At 41.9% G+C, this 15336-nt stretch overlaps 1 protein-coding gene across 1 annotated transcript in view; it reads left to right on the top strand.

The window, feature by feature from the left end:
* The window catches only part of INPP5D (inositol polyphosphate-5-phosphatase D), a 53963-nt gene extending 45740 nt beyond the window's left edge, over positions 1-8223 (top strand). Inside the window, exons 19-27 of the mRNA XM_009947394.1 lie at positions 358-447; positions 608-721; positions 1838-1920; positions 2962-3049; positions 3806-3955; positions 4709-4802; positions 5037-5144; positions 5791-6063; positions 7629-8223. Of these exons, the coding sequence (XP_009945696.1) occupies positions 358-447; positions 608-721; positions 1838-1920; positions 2962-3049; positions 3806-3955; positions 4709-4802; positions 5037-5144; positions 5791-6063; positions 7629-8223 (1595 nt within the window). The remainder of the gene's footprint in view (positions 1-357; positions 448-607; positions 722-1837; positions 1921-2961; positions 3050-3805; positions 3956-4708; positions 4803-5036; positions 5145-5790; positions 6064-7628) is intronic.
* The last annotated feature ends 7113 nt before the right edge of the window (positions 8224-15336 follow it).

Genomic DNA, 15336 nt, shown 5'->3' with positions numbered 1-15336 from the left:
TTCTTGTGTGACTTCCTGCCATATTAGAGCTTTAATTAGCTGTGCATGTTGCAGAGGCAACCAGGAATCCTGCAATGCTTTTTCTGCTGGGGGAATCTAACACTGACAGTTGCTTGCAGAATGATATGGTAAAGTTGCATCCATTAACCAAATCTTTATGTATTTTGACAAAGGAGTTACATTTCTGTATACTAACATGAGATTGTGTAGAAACACCTGTGATTAGAGACAGTTACCACAGCGACGGTTATGTTTTCTGGAAAATTACCGAATAATATTTCTATTTCTGTCACAGCGATCTCACAGGAGCAAGGCAGGAACACACAGCAGTAACTATCTTCCCTTTCTTGTTGGCAGGCTGCACCACTGACATCATGACAAGTGACCACAGTCCTGTCTTTGCCACCTTTGAAGTGGGAGTCACCTCACAGTTTGTTTCAAAGAATGGTTAGTCAGGTTGGGTGCAAGTGTGCTGTCTTCACCTTTGGATACAAAATGCAGTGCTTTGTATATGTTGAAAGACAAGCTGATTCTTAGAGTCCACTCAGAAATGCCCTCTTTTTATTTTCTGCTGCAAATGCCATTGTTTTCCCCTCCTCTTTCCTAGACTCCAAGTACACAGATTCCCAAGGAGAGATAGAGTTCCTGCACTGCTATGCTACTCTGAAGACCAAGTCCCAGACCAAGTTCTACATCGAGTTTCACTCTAGCTGCTTAGAAAGTATGGGTTTGCCCATCTTTATTCTTTCTGTCAAAGTTTCTTGCTTGTTTGGATTAGTTCCCCTTCCTCTTGCTTTGATCTAAATAAATAGCTGTGTGGATCACTTGTTCCAGTGCAAAAGAGGGATGTCCTATAGACTTGTAGTTTACAAATCATCCTATACTGTCAGCAATACAATCCAAACCCCACAGCCATTAAGCTGTAGTTCATGCTTAGACATGTAGCCTTCCACCATTTCTTCCATCTTGTTTGGCAATCTGATAATTTCTTTCTTGAAGAGAAATACGTGTTCTTCTTGCTTATCACACAGAAAATCTCTACTTAGCAAACATAATTGATTAAATTTCTAATTGTGCCTGCTACAAATGATCAGGTGCTTTCAAAATAAAAGCATCTGCATTATGCTAATAAAAATAATTTAATTACCCTGGTTTAAAAAAGAATAAGTCAGAGGATCAACTTAAAGTGAGAGGAAAGATAGTGATTTGATTCTGTAAATGGGACTGTGTACCCACCAGTGCTGCAGATTTTACTCCTTGTCCGTGTACTGCAGGGCTGAGCCTCAGCTGTTTATGTAATATGAGCCTACATGCCCTTGCTGTGGTTTTTTTAAGCGATTCCCCATCACAGGACTGCTCCCATAAGTGGGACAGCATGCCTTCGGTGTATGCTTCATCGCATTATCGCATGTCAGAGCGCTGTGTCAAAGACAGTTCCATAAAAGATTATTTTTTGGCTGTATCAAAATTTGCATAAATTTCTATGGAAACGGTGTATTACAAATCTTAAATTAGAATTTCAAAAGTGTGCTATCTTGAGTGGCGTAGGAAGAGCTGTCATGTTCTTATCCTCCAGTCCATGTAGGCACTGAGCTTTTCAGTGCCAAGTTTAACTGTAAAATAAAACCATTTAACAATGCTCCAGTAAAATCACTTGTAAATTTACTGTGTAAACATTAACCCAAAGCTCAGACTTCAAGCTTCTTAATACTTTCAAAACTTGTGTCCAAGTGGGAAAAGAATCGTAGGCCTTTTGGAGATCTAGTATCTGAAAAGGATTCGTAGCCAAGTTCTTGCTGTCTCTCTTCTGGTGAACTCCTGTCTCTTCACTTTGCAGGTTTTGTGAAGAGCCAGGAAGGAGAAAATGAGGATGGGAATGAAGGGGAGCTTGTGGTAAAGTTCGTTGATGCTCTTCCAAAGGTAAACTGGGACTATGTTTCCGTTTCCATATCCATACGGAAGAGAAGCTTTCCGCAGGCATCCCATAAGCAACTTTACATCTTTTGCTGATATAAACATTGCTTTCACAAACATGATGTGGTCTTGTTTACACTCAAAAGGGACTGTAAGAATGCAGGATGGGCTCAGGCTAAACAGTGTATGTTATAAGCAGGAAAGGACTTTCTTGCCAGTATACTTCCATCCGTATCAGGAATTTTGCTGGCCTATTTATGTCACTCAGGAGCATGACTTTTTTCTCACCTTTTCAGTGAACATAACTATGCTGACAAGTCTTTTAAGCAGGCCCATTGTTTTTTAGTTTTAGATGGAAGATAAAACAGCTGTGCTGGAGTTCCTTTGTCTTGCAAGACAAAGGTTTGGTGGGGTTTTTTTGAGAGAAGTTGACTAAGTATTTTTTGCCTGTGTTAGAAAGACCATCAATGGCCAGAAGTAGTGTTCTGCGTGTCAGTGTCAAAGACAAGTCCTGTCCTTGAGATTGGAGCTGTTCTCTATTTCCTGGCATGGTGGGAGCTGGAAGAACTATCAGAGCTCTTGGATTTGGAGCAAATATGCATGTATGTCAGTACTCTTCTGCATAGCCCCAAAAGAACTCCTGACTTTGGAAAAAGTGCCTTACACTGAGAGACTGGGGAAAGATTCTACATTAAGTGACTGTAACAACAGCCAAAAAGATTCTTGGGAACAGATTGTAATCAGAGTCCAGATCACTTCCTCCTAGAGCAATTTTCAGTCTGCACTGTAGGAAAAAAACCTGCAGCTCAGCCCAATGTGAGTGTTGATTTGTAGCATTCTGTCTGCTGTGCTGGGAACAAGAGTGAGGGGACTCTACAAGTGTGTAGCTTTCTACCACAGATCCCCGAACATCATTGAAGAGGCTGATCCTGGGACTTACATGATACCCTCATGGGTCTGTCCAGTTGCGTTTTGCTCATTTGGGACTGAGGAATGTGTTCAGGTAGACCACCTATTATATTGACCCACATTAACTTGTCTTTGCAGCTGACTCCAATTATTTCAGACCCAGAATACCTACTGGATCAACACATCCTGATCAGCATTAAGTCATCAGACAGTGATGAATCGTATGGTAAGTGCTTAGCTCTAAATTTCTGTATGAGTCAAAAACTCCTTAGATTTTTCCAAACTGCTGAAAGAGTGGGAGAAAACAGAAGTAACTCTTGTAGACTGAACATCTATGATGCTCTGGCTTCTGATTTAGAACTCAATACATACAAAAATACATTGTGGGCAATATTTTGTGAGGTAATGATGATTAGAGGAATATGAACTAGAAGCAACAATTTGTGTGAGCTTTACCAGCCCTAAAAGAGCGGTGGCTTAAAAAGAAAGTACTTTACAGGAATTAAATTAGGAGTCAGTCTGTTTAAATGGGTTTATTCAGAACATACAAATCCTGTTTCACTTGCACTTGCTTGATGCATTTCTCCTGGCTACAGAAAAGTCACCATCAGTGCTGCTCAATTCCAAATTCTAACCAGCCAGAGATTGCAGTCCTCGTCCACAGAAGACTCTTTGCTGAAATCCCATTAACTGAAATGGCAGTCACAGGCTCATGTTTTCCTTACCAGTAACGGAAACTCAGAACTCTGTAGTCACCCATGGGTGTCTCCAATGCCCAAATTCTTCACACATATGTGAAGAAGTGAATTGAATGCCCCTGATTTCTCAAGAGATATTACACTCCTTACTGTCATCCAGAGCAGATTCTCTCCAGTAATTTCAGCCCTGTCAGCATAGCGATAGATGACTGACACGAGAAAGAGATTTCAGTGCTTTTTTTTCTCAGTCCCAGGCTCCTCATTGTCCCCTTGTCATCCTCTAGGGGAAGGCTGCATTGCCCTGCGAATAGAAGCAACAGAATCCTTAGTTCCTATCCATACAGTGCTGACACACCATGGTGAGAAAACAGGGGTCTTCCAAGGTGAAATCAAGTTACAAACATCACAAGGGAAACAGAGAGAAAAACTGTATGGTAAGGAACGAGATCATCTCTGCAATGCTCGCTCTAGAGAATATCCATCTCAAAAGATTTCTGATAACTGTCAAGGAATGGAAAATTATCCTTGCATTGCTTTTAGTCCCAAAGAGGCAAGAGCTTTTGATGCTGATTGAAAGGAGAAGTGAGTATCATTAGTTCTCAGGAGTATACCTGCACTCTTTCAGAAAGACACTGCAGTTCCATTTGGGTTTTCCTTTTTCATCGTTCAATTAAATTTGACAGACTGAGAGAGCCCCCTGTCTGTCACTGATACCGATTTTATTGAATGGTGATACCTTATTTCCACTAGCAGTGGCTATATGACACTGCTCTCCCTGCTCCAGTCACCCTGGGGAACATCTGCAAAGAGCATATGAGGCTCTCAAGGAGCGGTTCCTCAGCTAAAAGATCACAAGCTTTGCTTATTTTCACCTTGCTACCTGTTGTTCTCCTTCAGAGTACAACACGATATTTACTATTATTGTCGATGGTAAAATGACCGGTATATGACTGTTTGGGGGATCACGACCATTGTGCTTCAAGATACACACTTTTTCCTACGTCAACAAAACATGATATGTATTAGTGGGCAGCTGAAAATGTAATAGCAACAACTGTTAAAAATTGTCTCACTGTCATTATTACAAACAAAGAGAGATGCCTTAATACAAGCAGTAATACAGAAAATGTAGGGAATCAGACACTGAAGCTGCCAAAACACTCTTTTATGCCTTCCCATTCCTTCAGATTTTGTCAAGATTGAACGTGATGAAATCACTGGGCAGAAACCAAAGAACATCAGCAACTTGGAGCCTAACAAGGACTGGGATCAGACTAACAGGTAAAGGGCAAGTGGGTAAGTCAGTTAAAGAAAACTTGTTGGCTCAATAAAAGCAAAGCTGGGGTTGCTGTGGGAGTGGTAATAATAGGCATGGTGAGGACTGGGAAGCTGCCTTGTGGCTTTCTGGTCAGGGCTGGTCAATGCTTCTGTGCCCAAAGCTTCAAAAGCTGAGAATGCATTAGTCAGACTGGGTCCCTGCACCCCACTTAAAAAGGGTCCTTATATTTCCAACAGAAAGTCAAAATCTACTCATCTGATGGCCAGAGAGGCAGCAGCCATTGCTCGCTATTGGGGGAGTGCTTCCTCTTCTCCAGACAACCTGGGAAAGGAGGATATCTTACGGTAATCTTGCTGCTTTACCCTTGCCAGCTTGGAGTGGGAAGCTATGCTCATACTGCCTATCTTTTCCTTTCCAAGAGTCACAGGACACTTCTGGGTAAGGCTGTCCTTTCACTCCAGTTTCACAGGTGCATTTCTTTGCAGGCAGCTTCCTGCCTTCTGCTACTAGTCTATATGGGTACACCTCAAAATGCCAGATGTCTCTCCTGTTGTTCCAGCAGCATATTCCTATGCTGCCCAATGCTGCCGAGTGCTGTGATTTGCCTCTTTCTTGGAGCTGCCCTGATGCAGCTGCCAGCTGAACTGCTGGACCCAGAAACCTGTAAAACCCCCTGTATATGGCTGCAGAAGCTGAGTGCTCTCTGCAACCTGGAAATAGAAGCGTCTGCCACAGCCAGAGGAACTATCTGGGGCTGGGGGAGGCGGCCTTGACCCTGCTGCTTCCTCTTCAGTGACCCAGGGGAGGGAGGCACTAACAGGACTCTCACTTATTCTCTGATTCTGAAGCAACAGTGACCAAAAAAAAAAAAAAGTAGGTGGTATTGAATCTAAGCAGTCAGTGGGCACTAACTCCTTTGTAGCTGGCAGGGAGACAAAAAAATAAATGTATTTGTGCATATATCTTCCTAATAATATTTCTTCTCTTCAGCAGCTCCACTCCCACAGACATCAGCAACCCCAACTACCTGGGGATGGCTGCTTTCTCTCCGCAACCCTCTGCAACCAGCCAGCTTAAGCAGATACCTTCACCAGACCAGCCACCTTCTCTCTGGAGCTATGACCAGCAGTCCAAAGAGACTACCCTCGTGATGGGACAGAGTCAGTCATCCTCCACATCACCCTGCTTGTTGCCTCTATCTCCAAAAGCATCCCTTCAGCCTACAGTAAACAGAAGCATTTGTAGTCGGAGCCAAGAGTACCCGTGAGTCTTTGAGTTTTGCACTGGGGCTAGTCCCCTCTCTCCTGTCATTCTGTACAATCACTGTTTCATTGTCTGTACGGAGAGTTCAAGGTGCAGTGTATTTTTTCAGTCTTTTATGTCTATAGAATTAGAAAAAGGCAAGTGAAGGTCACCAATGCAGACATCACATACTCAAAGAAAAACAGTGTAGTAGTTCTTCAGAATTTTGTGACAGGAAAGTAAAAAAAGACATGTATAAGTTTAATTCTGTACCAAGAAAAGAGAAGGAGAAGACTACAGAGTTGACTGTAGCAACAAAGAAGAAAAGGGAAGAGTGTGGCAGAGATCTTTGCACTGGATGGGAAGGAGAGCTCCTTCACATGTCACATGTGAAGTACTTTAACTGCATTTCTACTTACGCTACCATACAAATGTCCAGCTTGCTACAGAAGTTAGCATCCATGTGCTGCATCTATCACAAGTCTTGATGCAGAATTTCCATCCAGCAATTGAAAATATCCTGTCCCTACCCAATTTAGTAAAGTGATGAGGCTCGTTCACCCTAGTGTGTGTATGCAATCAGTGTCCTCGTTCCAGACCTCTTTTGCATAGTGACAGCTGCTTTCTGAGTCTGGCCTAGAGTTCACTGGTTAATGTACGTGGCACTCCATAAGCCAGAACTTGCAGAAGTCAGAGCTGCAAGCACTGCCTCAATCTGTTATGTACCTGACAAAACTTCATCATGCTCTGAGCTCCTCACTTCCAGAAAATAACTTGAAGCAAGGAACACAACTCATTCAAAGACATCTAAAGAGCATGTGCCACTCATCCCTATTCCACTCTGTTCAGTGATACTGTGGCTGATCTTTTAAGTATCATGGCAGTTCTCCAGATTAAAGCCTTGCCAAATCAGCTCGAGTCATACAAAACCCACGAAACCTCCCTTGTCCCATTGTACAGCTGTGCTGTCATTCCAGTCTAAGCCTCAATTCAAAGGGCTCAGCTGTGAACACCCAACGATTGTCTCACCCTACAGTATATAGCTATTACTTGTATATTGTGCATTTGGGTGCATTAAGGAGTTTTATCCCTTCCCTAGGAATACCATGTGGCATTGGTAGCAAGAGGAGATTGACTAGTTGTAAAATACTACGGTGTGATGTGAGCTTTTATGTTAACTGTCCAAACAGCCACTTCAATCCTCTCTTCCAGATCTGAGAATTCTTATTAATATTTAAATTCAGATTTTTGCATGTTGCAGAGCCATCAAAGCACTTGGAACAGTTTGGCTCAGTAGCTTATCTGTTTAAAGAGAAGCCAAGTATCACTCTGACAAGACTAGTCCAGCAGGGAGTTTATACAGTACCATGCATATGTGCTCTCAGCTGTCATGTTAATAATGATTAAACGAAGTAAAACCAATACACAATTCTGTTCTCTCCCCCCGAGTTTAATTCCTGTTACCCCTTGGCACAGTCAGTTTAATTTCATCATGCTCATTTCCTATTCATTTTCTGTTTAAATCAGTCAGCGTCTCTTGCCTGCTCTTTACAAGTCTCCTTTTTACGCTGCTTTGATGACTGCAGGCCGCCCGAGCCGGGGAAAACCACAGCAGAGCCTTTGCTTCAAGAGGAGGGACAGCAAAAGCCAGAGATGTTTGAGAACCCACTGTATGGCTCTATGGGCTCTAAGGGCAAGGTGGCATCAAAGAAAGAGACAGACTACCCCAAGGCCTTGCGAAAAGAGCAACCACCACTGCCTGATCAGAGCTGTCATCTCACAAAGTCCCAGGACCCTGAGAGCAGCAAGACCTCTGGCAAACAACCATCACCACCTTTCCTGGTCCCCACACAGCGATTTCGGTCCTATACCTGCTCTGGCCAATCTGAAGAAAAGAATAGAGGTGAGAAGACTCAAAGCAAACCGAAGATGACATCATTAGAAAACTCAGCACCGCTCAAAAAAATAGTCAAGCCATCGAGGTCTGAAGTCAGCCCAAGCATCCCAGGACAGCAAAACAAGCCGCCTCTTCCCTCAAAGAGCCGGGCAGTGCTGGACATGCAGAACTCCAAGGGCCGAGACTATCGGGACAGTTTGGAGCTGCCACACTCCGGGAAGCATCGGACAGAAGAAGCACCAGTCAGCAGGACAACTACACCGGTGTGTTACTTGTTGGAATAAGGCAGGGTAGAAGTTTTACTAGACTCTGGTGTCACAGCAGAATACTACTAGAGTAGTACTGGCTTAATCACTGTGCCCTCGCCCTGTATTTCCTAACCAAGCTCAGAGCACTGTCCCACAAACTTGCAGGGCTTGCAGAGCAGGGGATGCAAGGCAGTACCTTAGAGTAATATTGCTGCAGAAGATGTCATGTTGTGAAACCATGGCCTGAGTTTTGCATGGTTTTAACTTCTTCTGGACTGTTTAAGCTTGATGGCCAGAAGAGGGATGCAAATAGTCAGCTACTTTGTTATTACTCATTTGGTGCATACTGCATTGTTTCTGAGAATGTCCAAACTTGGCCTGACAGCACAAATCTACAGTATTGGCTAATAGATTTGCTTTTCTGCAATTAACAAAATGATGATTGAAAGTAGTTATCTATGGGAAACACCAAGTTAGAACAGTGGTGTCCAAAAACATTACTGAACCCCTTACAGAAATAATCACACAGCTACTTTTCTGGGCTGATGGTTTTTTTGTTGTTTGTTTGTTTGTTTTCCCCAGAGTGTCATGAGCTGGATGAGAACAAGTAGGGGAGAGCTTAGTAAATGGGTATGGGAGAAAAAGAGAGGCCACTTGAGAAAGCTGTAGGGTTTTTTCTTCCTTTGTCCATCAAAACTTTTAGAATTGACAATAGACAAGCTGATGTCTTCTCTTGCCTCTACAGTGAAAACAATACAGCAGATGGCACCCTAGGAGGAATCCTGATGGGAAGAAAGCTGGAGATTATTGCTTTGTTCACACTGCTGTCCTCTGGTCTGGTTCTAAAAAGACTGGATTTTTTTTTTTTTTTTGAGGGTGTATCCCTCTCTGTGATTATAAAAATGTTCTAGCTGAGAAGTTTATCCTGTGTTGCTCGGACCAAGAGGAGCCACAACCACAATACCAAATGCAAGTTAGCCTTTCTTAGTGTCACTTTGGTACTTCTGTTAAGAAGCAGGTGGTTAAGTACATGCATTAGTAAATGTTTTGAAAAAGAGGAAGGTACGGTATAAGGACTAGGAGGTGGAAAGGGTGTATTTAAAGAATCCCCTTTCTACAAAAGAAAATTTTAATTTTGTGTTACAGAATTCCTGTTAAAGGGTGATATGTAAAAGAAAGCATTTTGAAAGCGGTACATCTCCAACACCATGTCCTGTCCATGGAGCAAGGAGTAAGGGGAGGGTGGAAAAGGAGTTTGAATAGCAGATACTGATGAATGTCATACACTGTCAAGGGAGCCAGCTTTACCTCTAGTGTGAGCTCCCAGGCTGCATACATGCATTATTCATACAGAGTGTGAGGGCTGGCCCTTGGCACTGTAGCTCTTTTTTTTTTTTTTTCCCTAGCAGGAGTGCTTTGGTACCCCTAACAAACAAAGGGAAATATCAGAACTACATGCAGAAATGGGAGAATAGGTCGGGTCCATAGGCAGCCTAGGAGTATAGCTGCCTGCCGGGATGGACAGCAGTCATTCCAGCCTGTCTTACAGCAAGCACTCTGCTTTTGAAGGACACTGGCCGGCTAGTTTTGTAGCATTCTTAATAGATTAATGCTGACCTTACTGTACACTTTTGTTCATTGACCGAGAATGAATAATGTTAACATACTTGTAATTTCTGTTATGTTCATGTTAAGTATTAATGCCATGGTTACAATTAGGCTATGCCTGTTTGTGACTTAATTGTTGCTATTGTTTCCATGTTGATTACTTAAAAATAATAAAATAGTCACCTTTCTGATCATTCTTTACTGAAAATTCAGAACTGCCTGCCACATGATTCAGCTTTAGTTGGGTGTTACACCAACTCGAAGATGTCACAATGCCACTGCAGTATTCCAACTGAAGATGCATTTGTCTGTGTGCACAGACCCTTTGTGGATACAGCTGGTTTAAAAATTCAAGCACCTGTTAGCAGGTACAGTTACTAATTGTATTAGTATAGCAAATGTACGGTAATTTTAGTGGAGCAGAAGAGGCCAAGCATAGGCTTGTGAGAATGTGTGGAAGAGGACAACCTGTAAGGTAGAAATCTTTTAAAAAGAGAGGTTTTTCTGCTGTGCAGGTTGAGGTTTCAAGGCATCATTACTGAAACACCTGGTTCTCTAACCTACAAGTCAGTGACACAGGCCGTGAGCTTACACTTCTCTTGCTTTATTCAACAGAATCCTCTCTGTGTATTCCCCATATCTCAATAGCTGTGGTATTTCACTGGTCCTGGGGAGCGTTTCACTTTTCTGTTCCAGATTACGGAAGAACATGTATGGCCACGGAGTAAAACCTTCCTGGAGCAGGTAAGCTTTCTGCTCAATATGGAGAGGTAGATCAGTTCCTACCAATTCTGTGGTGTGTACATGTATGTTCAGAGATGGAAATGTGACAGGCTTTCTACAAAAAGTTTTAACTTCTCAATAATGAGACAGGCTCGGATTTTCTGTGATGCTAGTGTTTATCCACTGATTCCCTAAGCTGTAGAAAAGAAAGTGTATTCCCCAAAGTTTGCAAAATAAAAGCTTGATATAAAGCAAGGATAGCTTCTTGCAAAAAATATTCTCCTAATTGGGAATACTGCCTAAATTTGGCCCAGATTTGCAGATGAGCAGAATTTGAGAACACTGGACTTACTAAGGCATAATATAACATCCAGGTACTTGATTTGCCTGTACTTTAGAAAGGCATATGCTGGGGGAAAGCTCTCTGCCAAGTTTCCAGAAGAAAAAAATACATTACTACTCCCATGCTAAAAATGCATTACTTACCCAGCTCAAGAGCTGGGTATGAATTATCACTTGTGGCTCCAAAAAGAGTCTGAGTTATTCTCTATGACAGGAACGATGGCAAATGCCACCACACTTTTTGCAAGTGGAAAATGTTCAAAAGAAGGCTCTGTAAAGAGCTTTCTGAGGTCTCTGTAGGAGAGAGAATTCTCAGGTGAGAATAACATAAAGCGGTAGAGATGAGCTGGGGCAAAAAAGTAGTGAGACACTGCGCAGCACTTGTCTGTATAGTAAGACCAGCCGTACCTTGAGATGGTAGAGCTGATAACGCTAACTATGGGAGCTTGCCAGATCTGAACATTAGAAAACTGAATTTAACAAATAAGTCTTGTGCTTATGGCTTTTTTGTTTCATTTTTACTTTCTATCATAAAGCCTTTGAGATGATCTCTACTGGTTTTGCTGCCTGTGTCCTGAACCAGGTGAAACTAGGACTGAACACAAGCTGCTGCTTTCTCCTGTGTCCCTGGGCCCATGACTCTGTCTTGCCAAACCAGGCACATTTTTTCTGCAATCTCTTGTTAGTGTCCAATTAAGTTAGAACAGGTAGTACAAGTAGAAGACATGAAGTGAAGGGTATGAATTGTCCAAAACCTGACTGATTTCCCCCAGATGTAGTACCTATCTGTAATCTTCCAGCTTCCTTTATTTTAAGTTCTTAAAATAGCCGCAGTCTTAGTGTACTTATTTCCATGGAGACCCAGCTGTCAAAAATGTTTTAAGTTCCCAGATACAGGATGTAATGTTGTAGAACACAGTAACTTTTTAAAACCCTGTTTCCTGACTGCACCTGACGTCTCTAATGCAAGCTTACTTGTCCTCCCAACTGTAAAACTATCATAGGGTACTGTTAAAGCTTTTTATAAAATGTTGTAGTGGGCTATAGATATTTCCTTCCTGGTAAAGATAGGGTGTTACAGAAAATGGCTCAAGGAGGAGGGAAAATAGAAGGAAAAAACCCCAAACAAACAAAGATAAGTTAGTCACTCAAAATAGCAAGGGGATAATTTTGATGTTGTTAGAAATGATGTTGCTTAGACCTCTAGACTGGCATGTTGGGGCGAAACACTCTTTTTCTATACAGCCTAAAAAAATCATTTAGTCACTATCCTCCCATCTGTTTTTAAAATGGAAGTTTTTCTGAAATTATTACCACATTATTCTCTTGTCCTGTGACAGCACAATTAAATTAGTCCATATTGTGATTGAAGGGATATGTTGTCCAAAAATTAATTGATCTCCTCTCTCCCAAGAAAGTTCTTATTTTTTATAACATTTTCAAGGCTCAGATATTTGTGTATGATTGAACTGTGGGTGTCAGGACTAGCTAACTCAACAAGGTGACCCAGGGCAATTCCCAGAGATCTCCTAACCAATGGCCCCAGATGGCAACAGATTGGTTGGAAATGCATAAGATCCAAATACTTTTTTTGTTTTTTTTTTTTAATTTCTCTAATCTCTGCCTGAGAGAAATCCACACATTCTCCTCTAGGACATTTGCTAAAGAGACTCCATCCCTACCTTTATTTGTTGTATCCCTTGATGAATACATAAATCAGAGATGCAGCAGGTTGACTGTGCATTAGGAAAGTTTAGGTGATGGTTAAGGCTTCTCTTGATCTGCAATAAGAATCAACAGTTTGGTGTCATGTTTTGTCGAGGCTAAAGTACTTAATGGAGGCAATGACTTTGCCTATTTTCTGTGCCCAGCTGAAGCAAGAGCCAAATACAACAGGAGCTGTCTCACATAGCTGCTCACAGCCACCTCCTAAGAGGCGCTGCAGTCACCAGTGCATTCCTGCAAGTGCCTATGGAGGGGGCTCGTTATGCAAGTGCTACAGAATCCAAATTGTGTTTCAAGGTGCCAGATTTCCCTAGCGTAGAAAAGGTGTTAGTTGTAGAGGTACAAGATGTTCTTTCTATATATATAAGCAAACATCAGGTTTATATTCATATGAATATGAAAAAGAACCCCTTTCTAATTCCACAGTGTGTGCAAGATGTTGTTTCAAATGTCGCTCTTAATAAGAAGTATTTTAGGATTGCATTTGTGTTAAAACCTCTGAAGTCTCTCAGAAATTCTTTCACAGTTGAATCTCATGTTGAGAGAAGAGATTTCTTTCTACCTACCGTAATTTGCTATATTTTTTCTGATGTGCAATGAGATGATGCTTTATCTCATTATGCATCACCAAATTTCCCTGAACTTATGTTTTCCACTCATTACCATTATCCTGGTTTATTAATTTTATTTACAGTTCATCTTTGTACTAGCTCCCAAGTCAGCTAAACAAAAGGTACACTAGACATGCAGAGATTAATTCATCTCTGCAGAACTATCCGCTGGTTCACAATGTCATGTGTATGAATACAGTCTTTATTGCAGCCATGGTTTATTTTTGTCACAGTTCTGCTTTATTTGATTTTAGCTTCTAGAGATGAATAGAAGTTTTGCCCAAAAAGACTTGGTTGCTGCAAACATGTGGGCTTCAATGTACCCTTTTAGATCAAAAATAACTGACATTCTTCCATAGCATTCAGAGCACTGCAATCAAAACTGGATTCTCAAAAACCCAGTATTGCAGGAGACATCACAAAGACTAGCCGTGAGCGTTTGCTGAGTTTTGGGGGTTGGACTAGAAGACCTCCAGAGACTCATCCAGCCTCAACTATTCTATGCTTCTGTGCTTATATTTAAATGAAAGAATTCTGTGCCAGGGGTGGTAATCTGCTACACGTTATGGTCATTATTAACACTTTATTGCATTTTTTCCAAGGTCTGTTCTAGATTACATAGAGATTAAATTAAACTCTCATATCATAAAGCATTAGATTATATCATAACTAATAGAGATAAAGATGGCACACAACAGGGTAGTAAATGTTGGGCTCAGGAAAGAATGAATGAATGAATGGAAATACATGAAGGAGACAGCATTCAGAAAGGCTGCAGGAAGGCAACCAACAAAGTAGAGACTTTGTGGAATGAGAGAGAATCCAACAGAAGGGAGGTGAGTAGAAGCTGTCTCCAATAGAAACAGGTTGACCCAGGGAAGGGAAGAAGGAAAGACAGCAAAGACATCAGAGAAGAAACAAGAGACCTTTGCAATAGAAAGGATGAAGAGTTAGCACGGAAATTATGTCTCCTCCGTACTTTACAGCAATTTGCATCTTCACAATTATAGCTTGTAAGCACAAAGAAAATGACCAGATGTGGGAAATGTTCCCTCTTTTCAAATGTAAACTCGAAGATCCAAAACAAAACCTAATGTGAAAATAGAGCTTTGAATTTATCTTAGCCCTTGGGAAGGATGCTGGTGATCAGCATCTTACCAGAAAATGAACATTTCCAGTTCTAAGTCAGAAAGCAGTAAAGGAAGAAACTGAATCTAAGCACCAAGCTTCAGTCTGACTTCACAGCAGGTCTAAACGGAACTGTCACACCAGAAACTCTTCCACTCACCTTTGAGCAATGATCTGTTTCATCACTTGAGTGTCAGTCACAACACAGCCATCTCAGCACAGAATCTCCAAAAAATTAGGCTGGAAGGGACCCTGAAGGGACCCATCCCAACCATTCACCATACCAGCAAGAAATCTTCACAGAGGAAAGTTTTTAACTGGCCTTATATACCTCCATCATGGGAGTTTCTCATCTTCCTCAAGCAGTCTGTTTCAGACCTTCGCTAGCCTTACCAGCCCCACCTCATCTCTAGTGGGCATTTCTTGGTGGACTTTAAGCCCTTTTAGTGTAGTCCTGTCCCCCATGAACAAGCAGATCAGGTTATTGGCTTCATTTTCTGACGCACCGTATTTACATACTGCTCTCATGTTTCCCATCAGCCTTCTCCTCTCTAGAGTAAACAATCCAAACTGCTCAAATCTTTTCTCTGGGTCAATTCTTCTGTATTTCTGCCAGGCTACTTTGACACTCTCAATTTTTCTTGAAATATACTGGCTAAAGCTGGACACATCAGAAGCCTTGCTCTTGCCAACTAAAGGGGAAGGATCATTTCATGTCTCCTGTTGACAACATCCCTGTTTATCTCTGAGATGAGGTTTGCCTTTTTTGTGATAGTATGCTGTTCACAGAATGGTAGGGGTTGGAAAGGCCCTCTGGAGATCATCTAGTCCAACCGCCCTGCTAAAGCAGGTTCACATAGAGCAGGTCCCACAGGATTGCATCCACAACCTCCCTGGGCAGCCTGTTCCAGTGCTCTGTCACCCTTGTAAATGTAAAGAAGTTTTTCCTAAGGTTGAGGCAGAACTTCCTGTGCTCCGGTTTGTGCCTGCTGCCCCTTGTCCTGTCACTGGG

This window comes from Leptosomus discolor, chromosome 7, assembly GCF_034619465.1.
Source record: "Leptosomus discolor isolate bLepDis1 chromosome 7, bLepDis1.hap2, whole genome shotgun sequence".
Lineage (NCBI taxonomy): Eukaryota > Metazoa > Chordata > Aves > Leptosomiformes > Leptosomidae > Leptosomus > Leptosomus discolor.
Note: the sequence above shows the minus strand (reverse complement) of the source record. Positions and strands in the feature narration are given on the sequence as shown.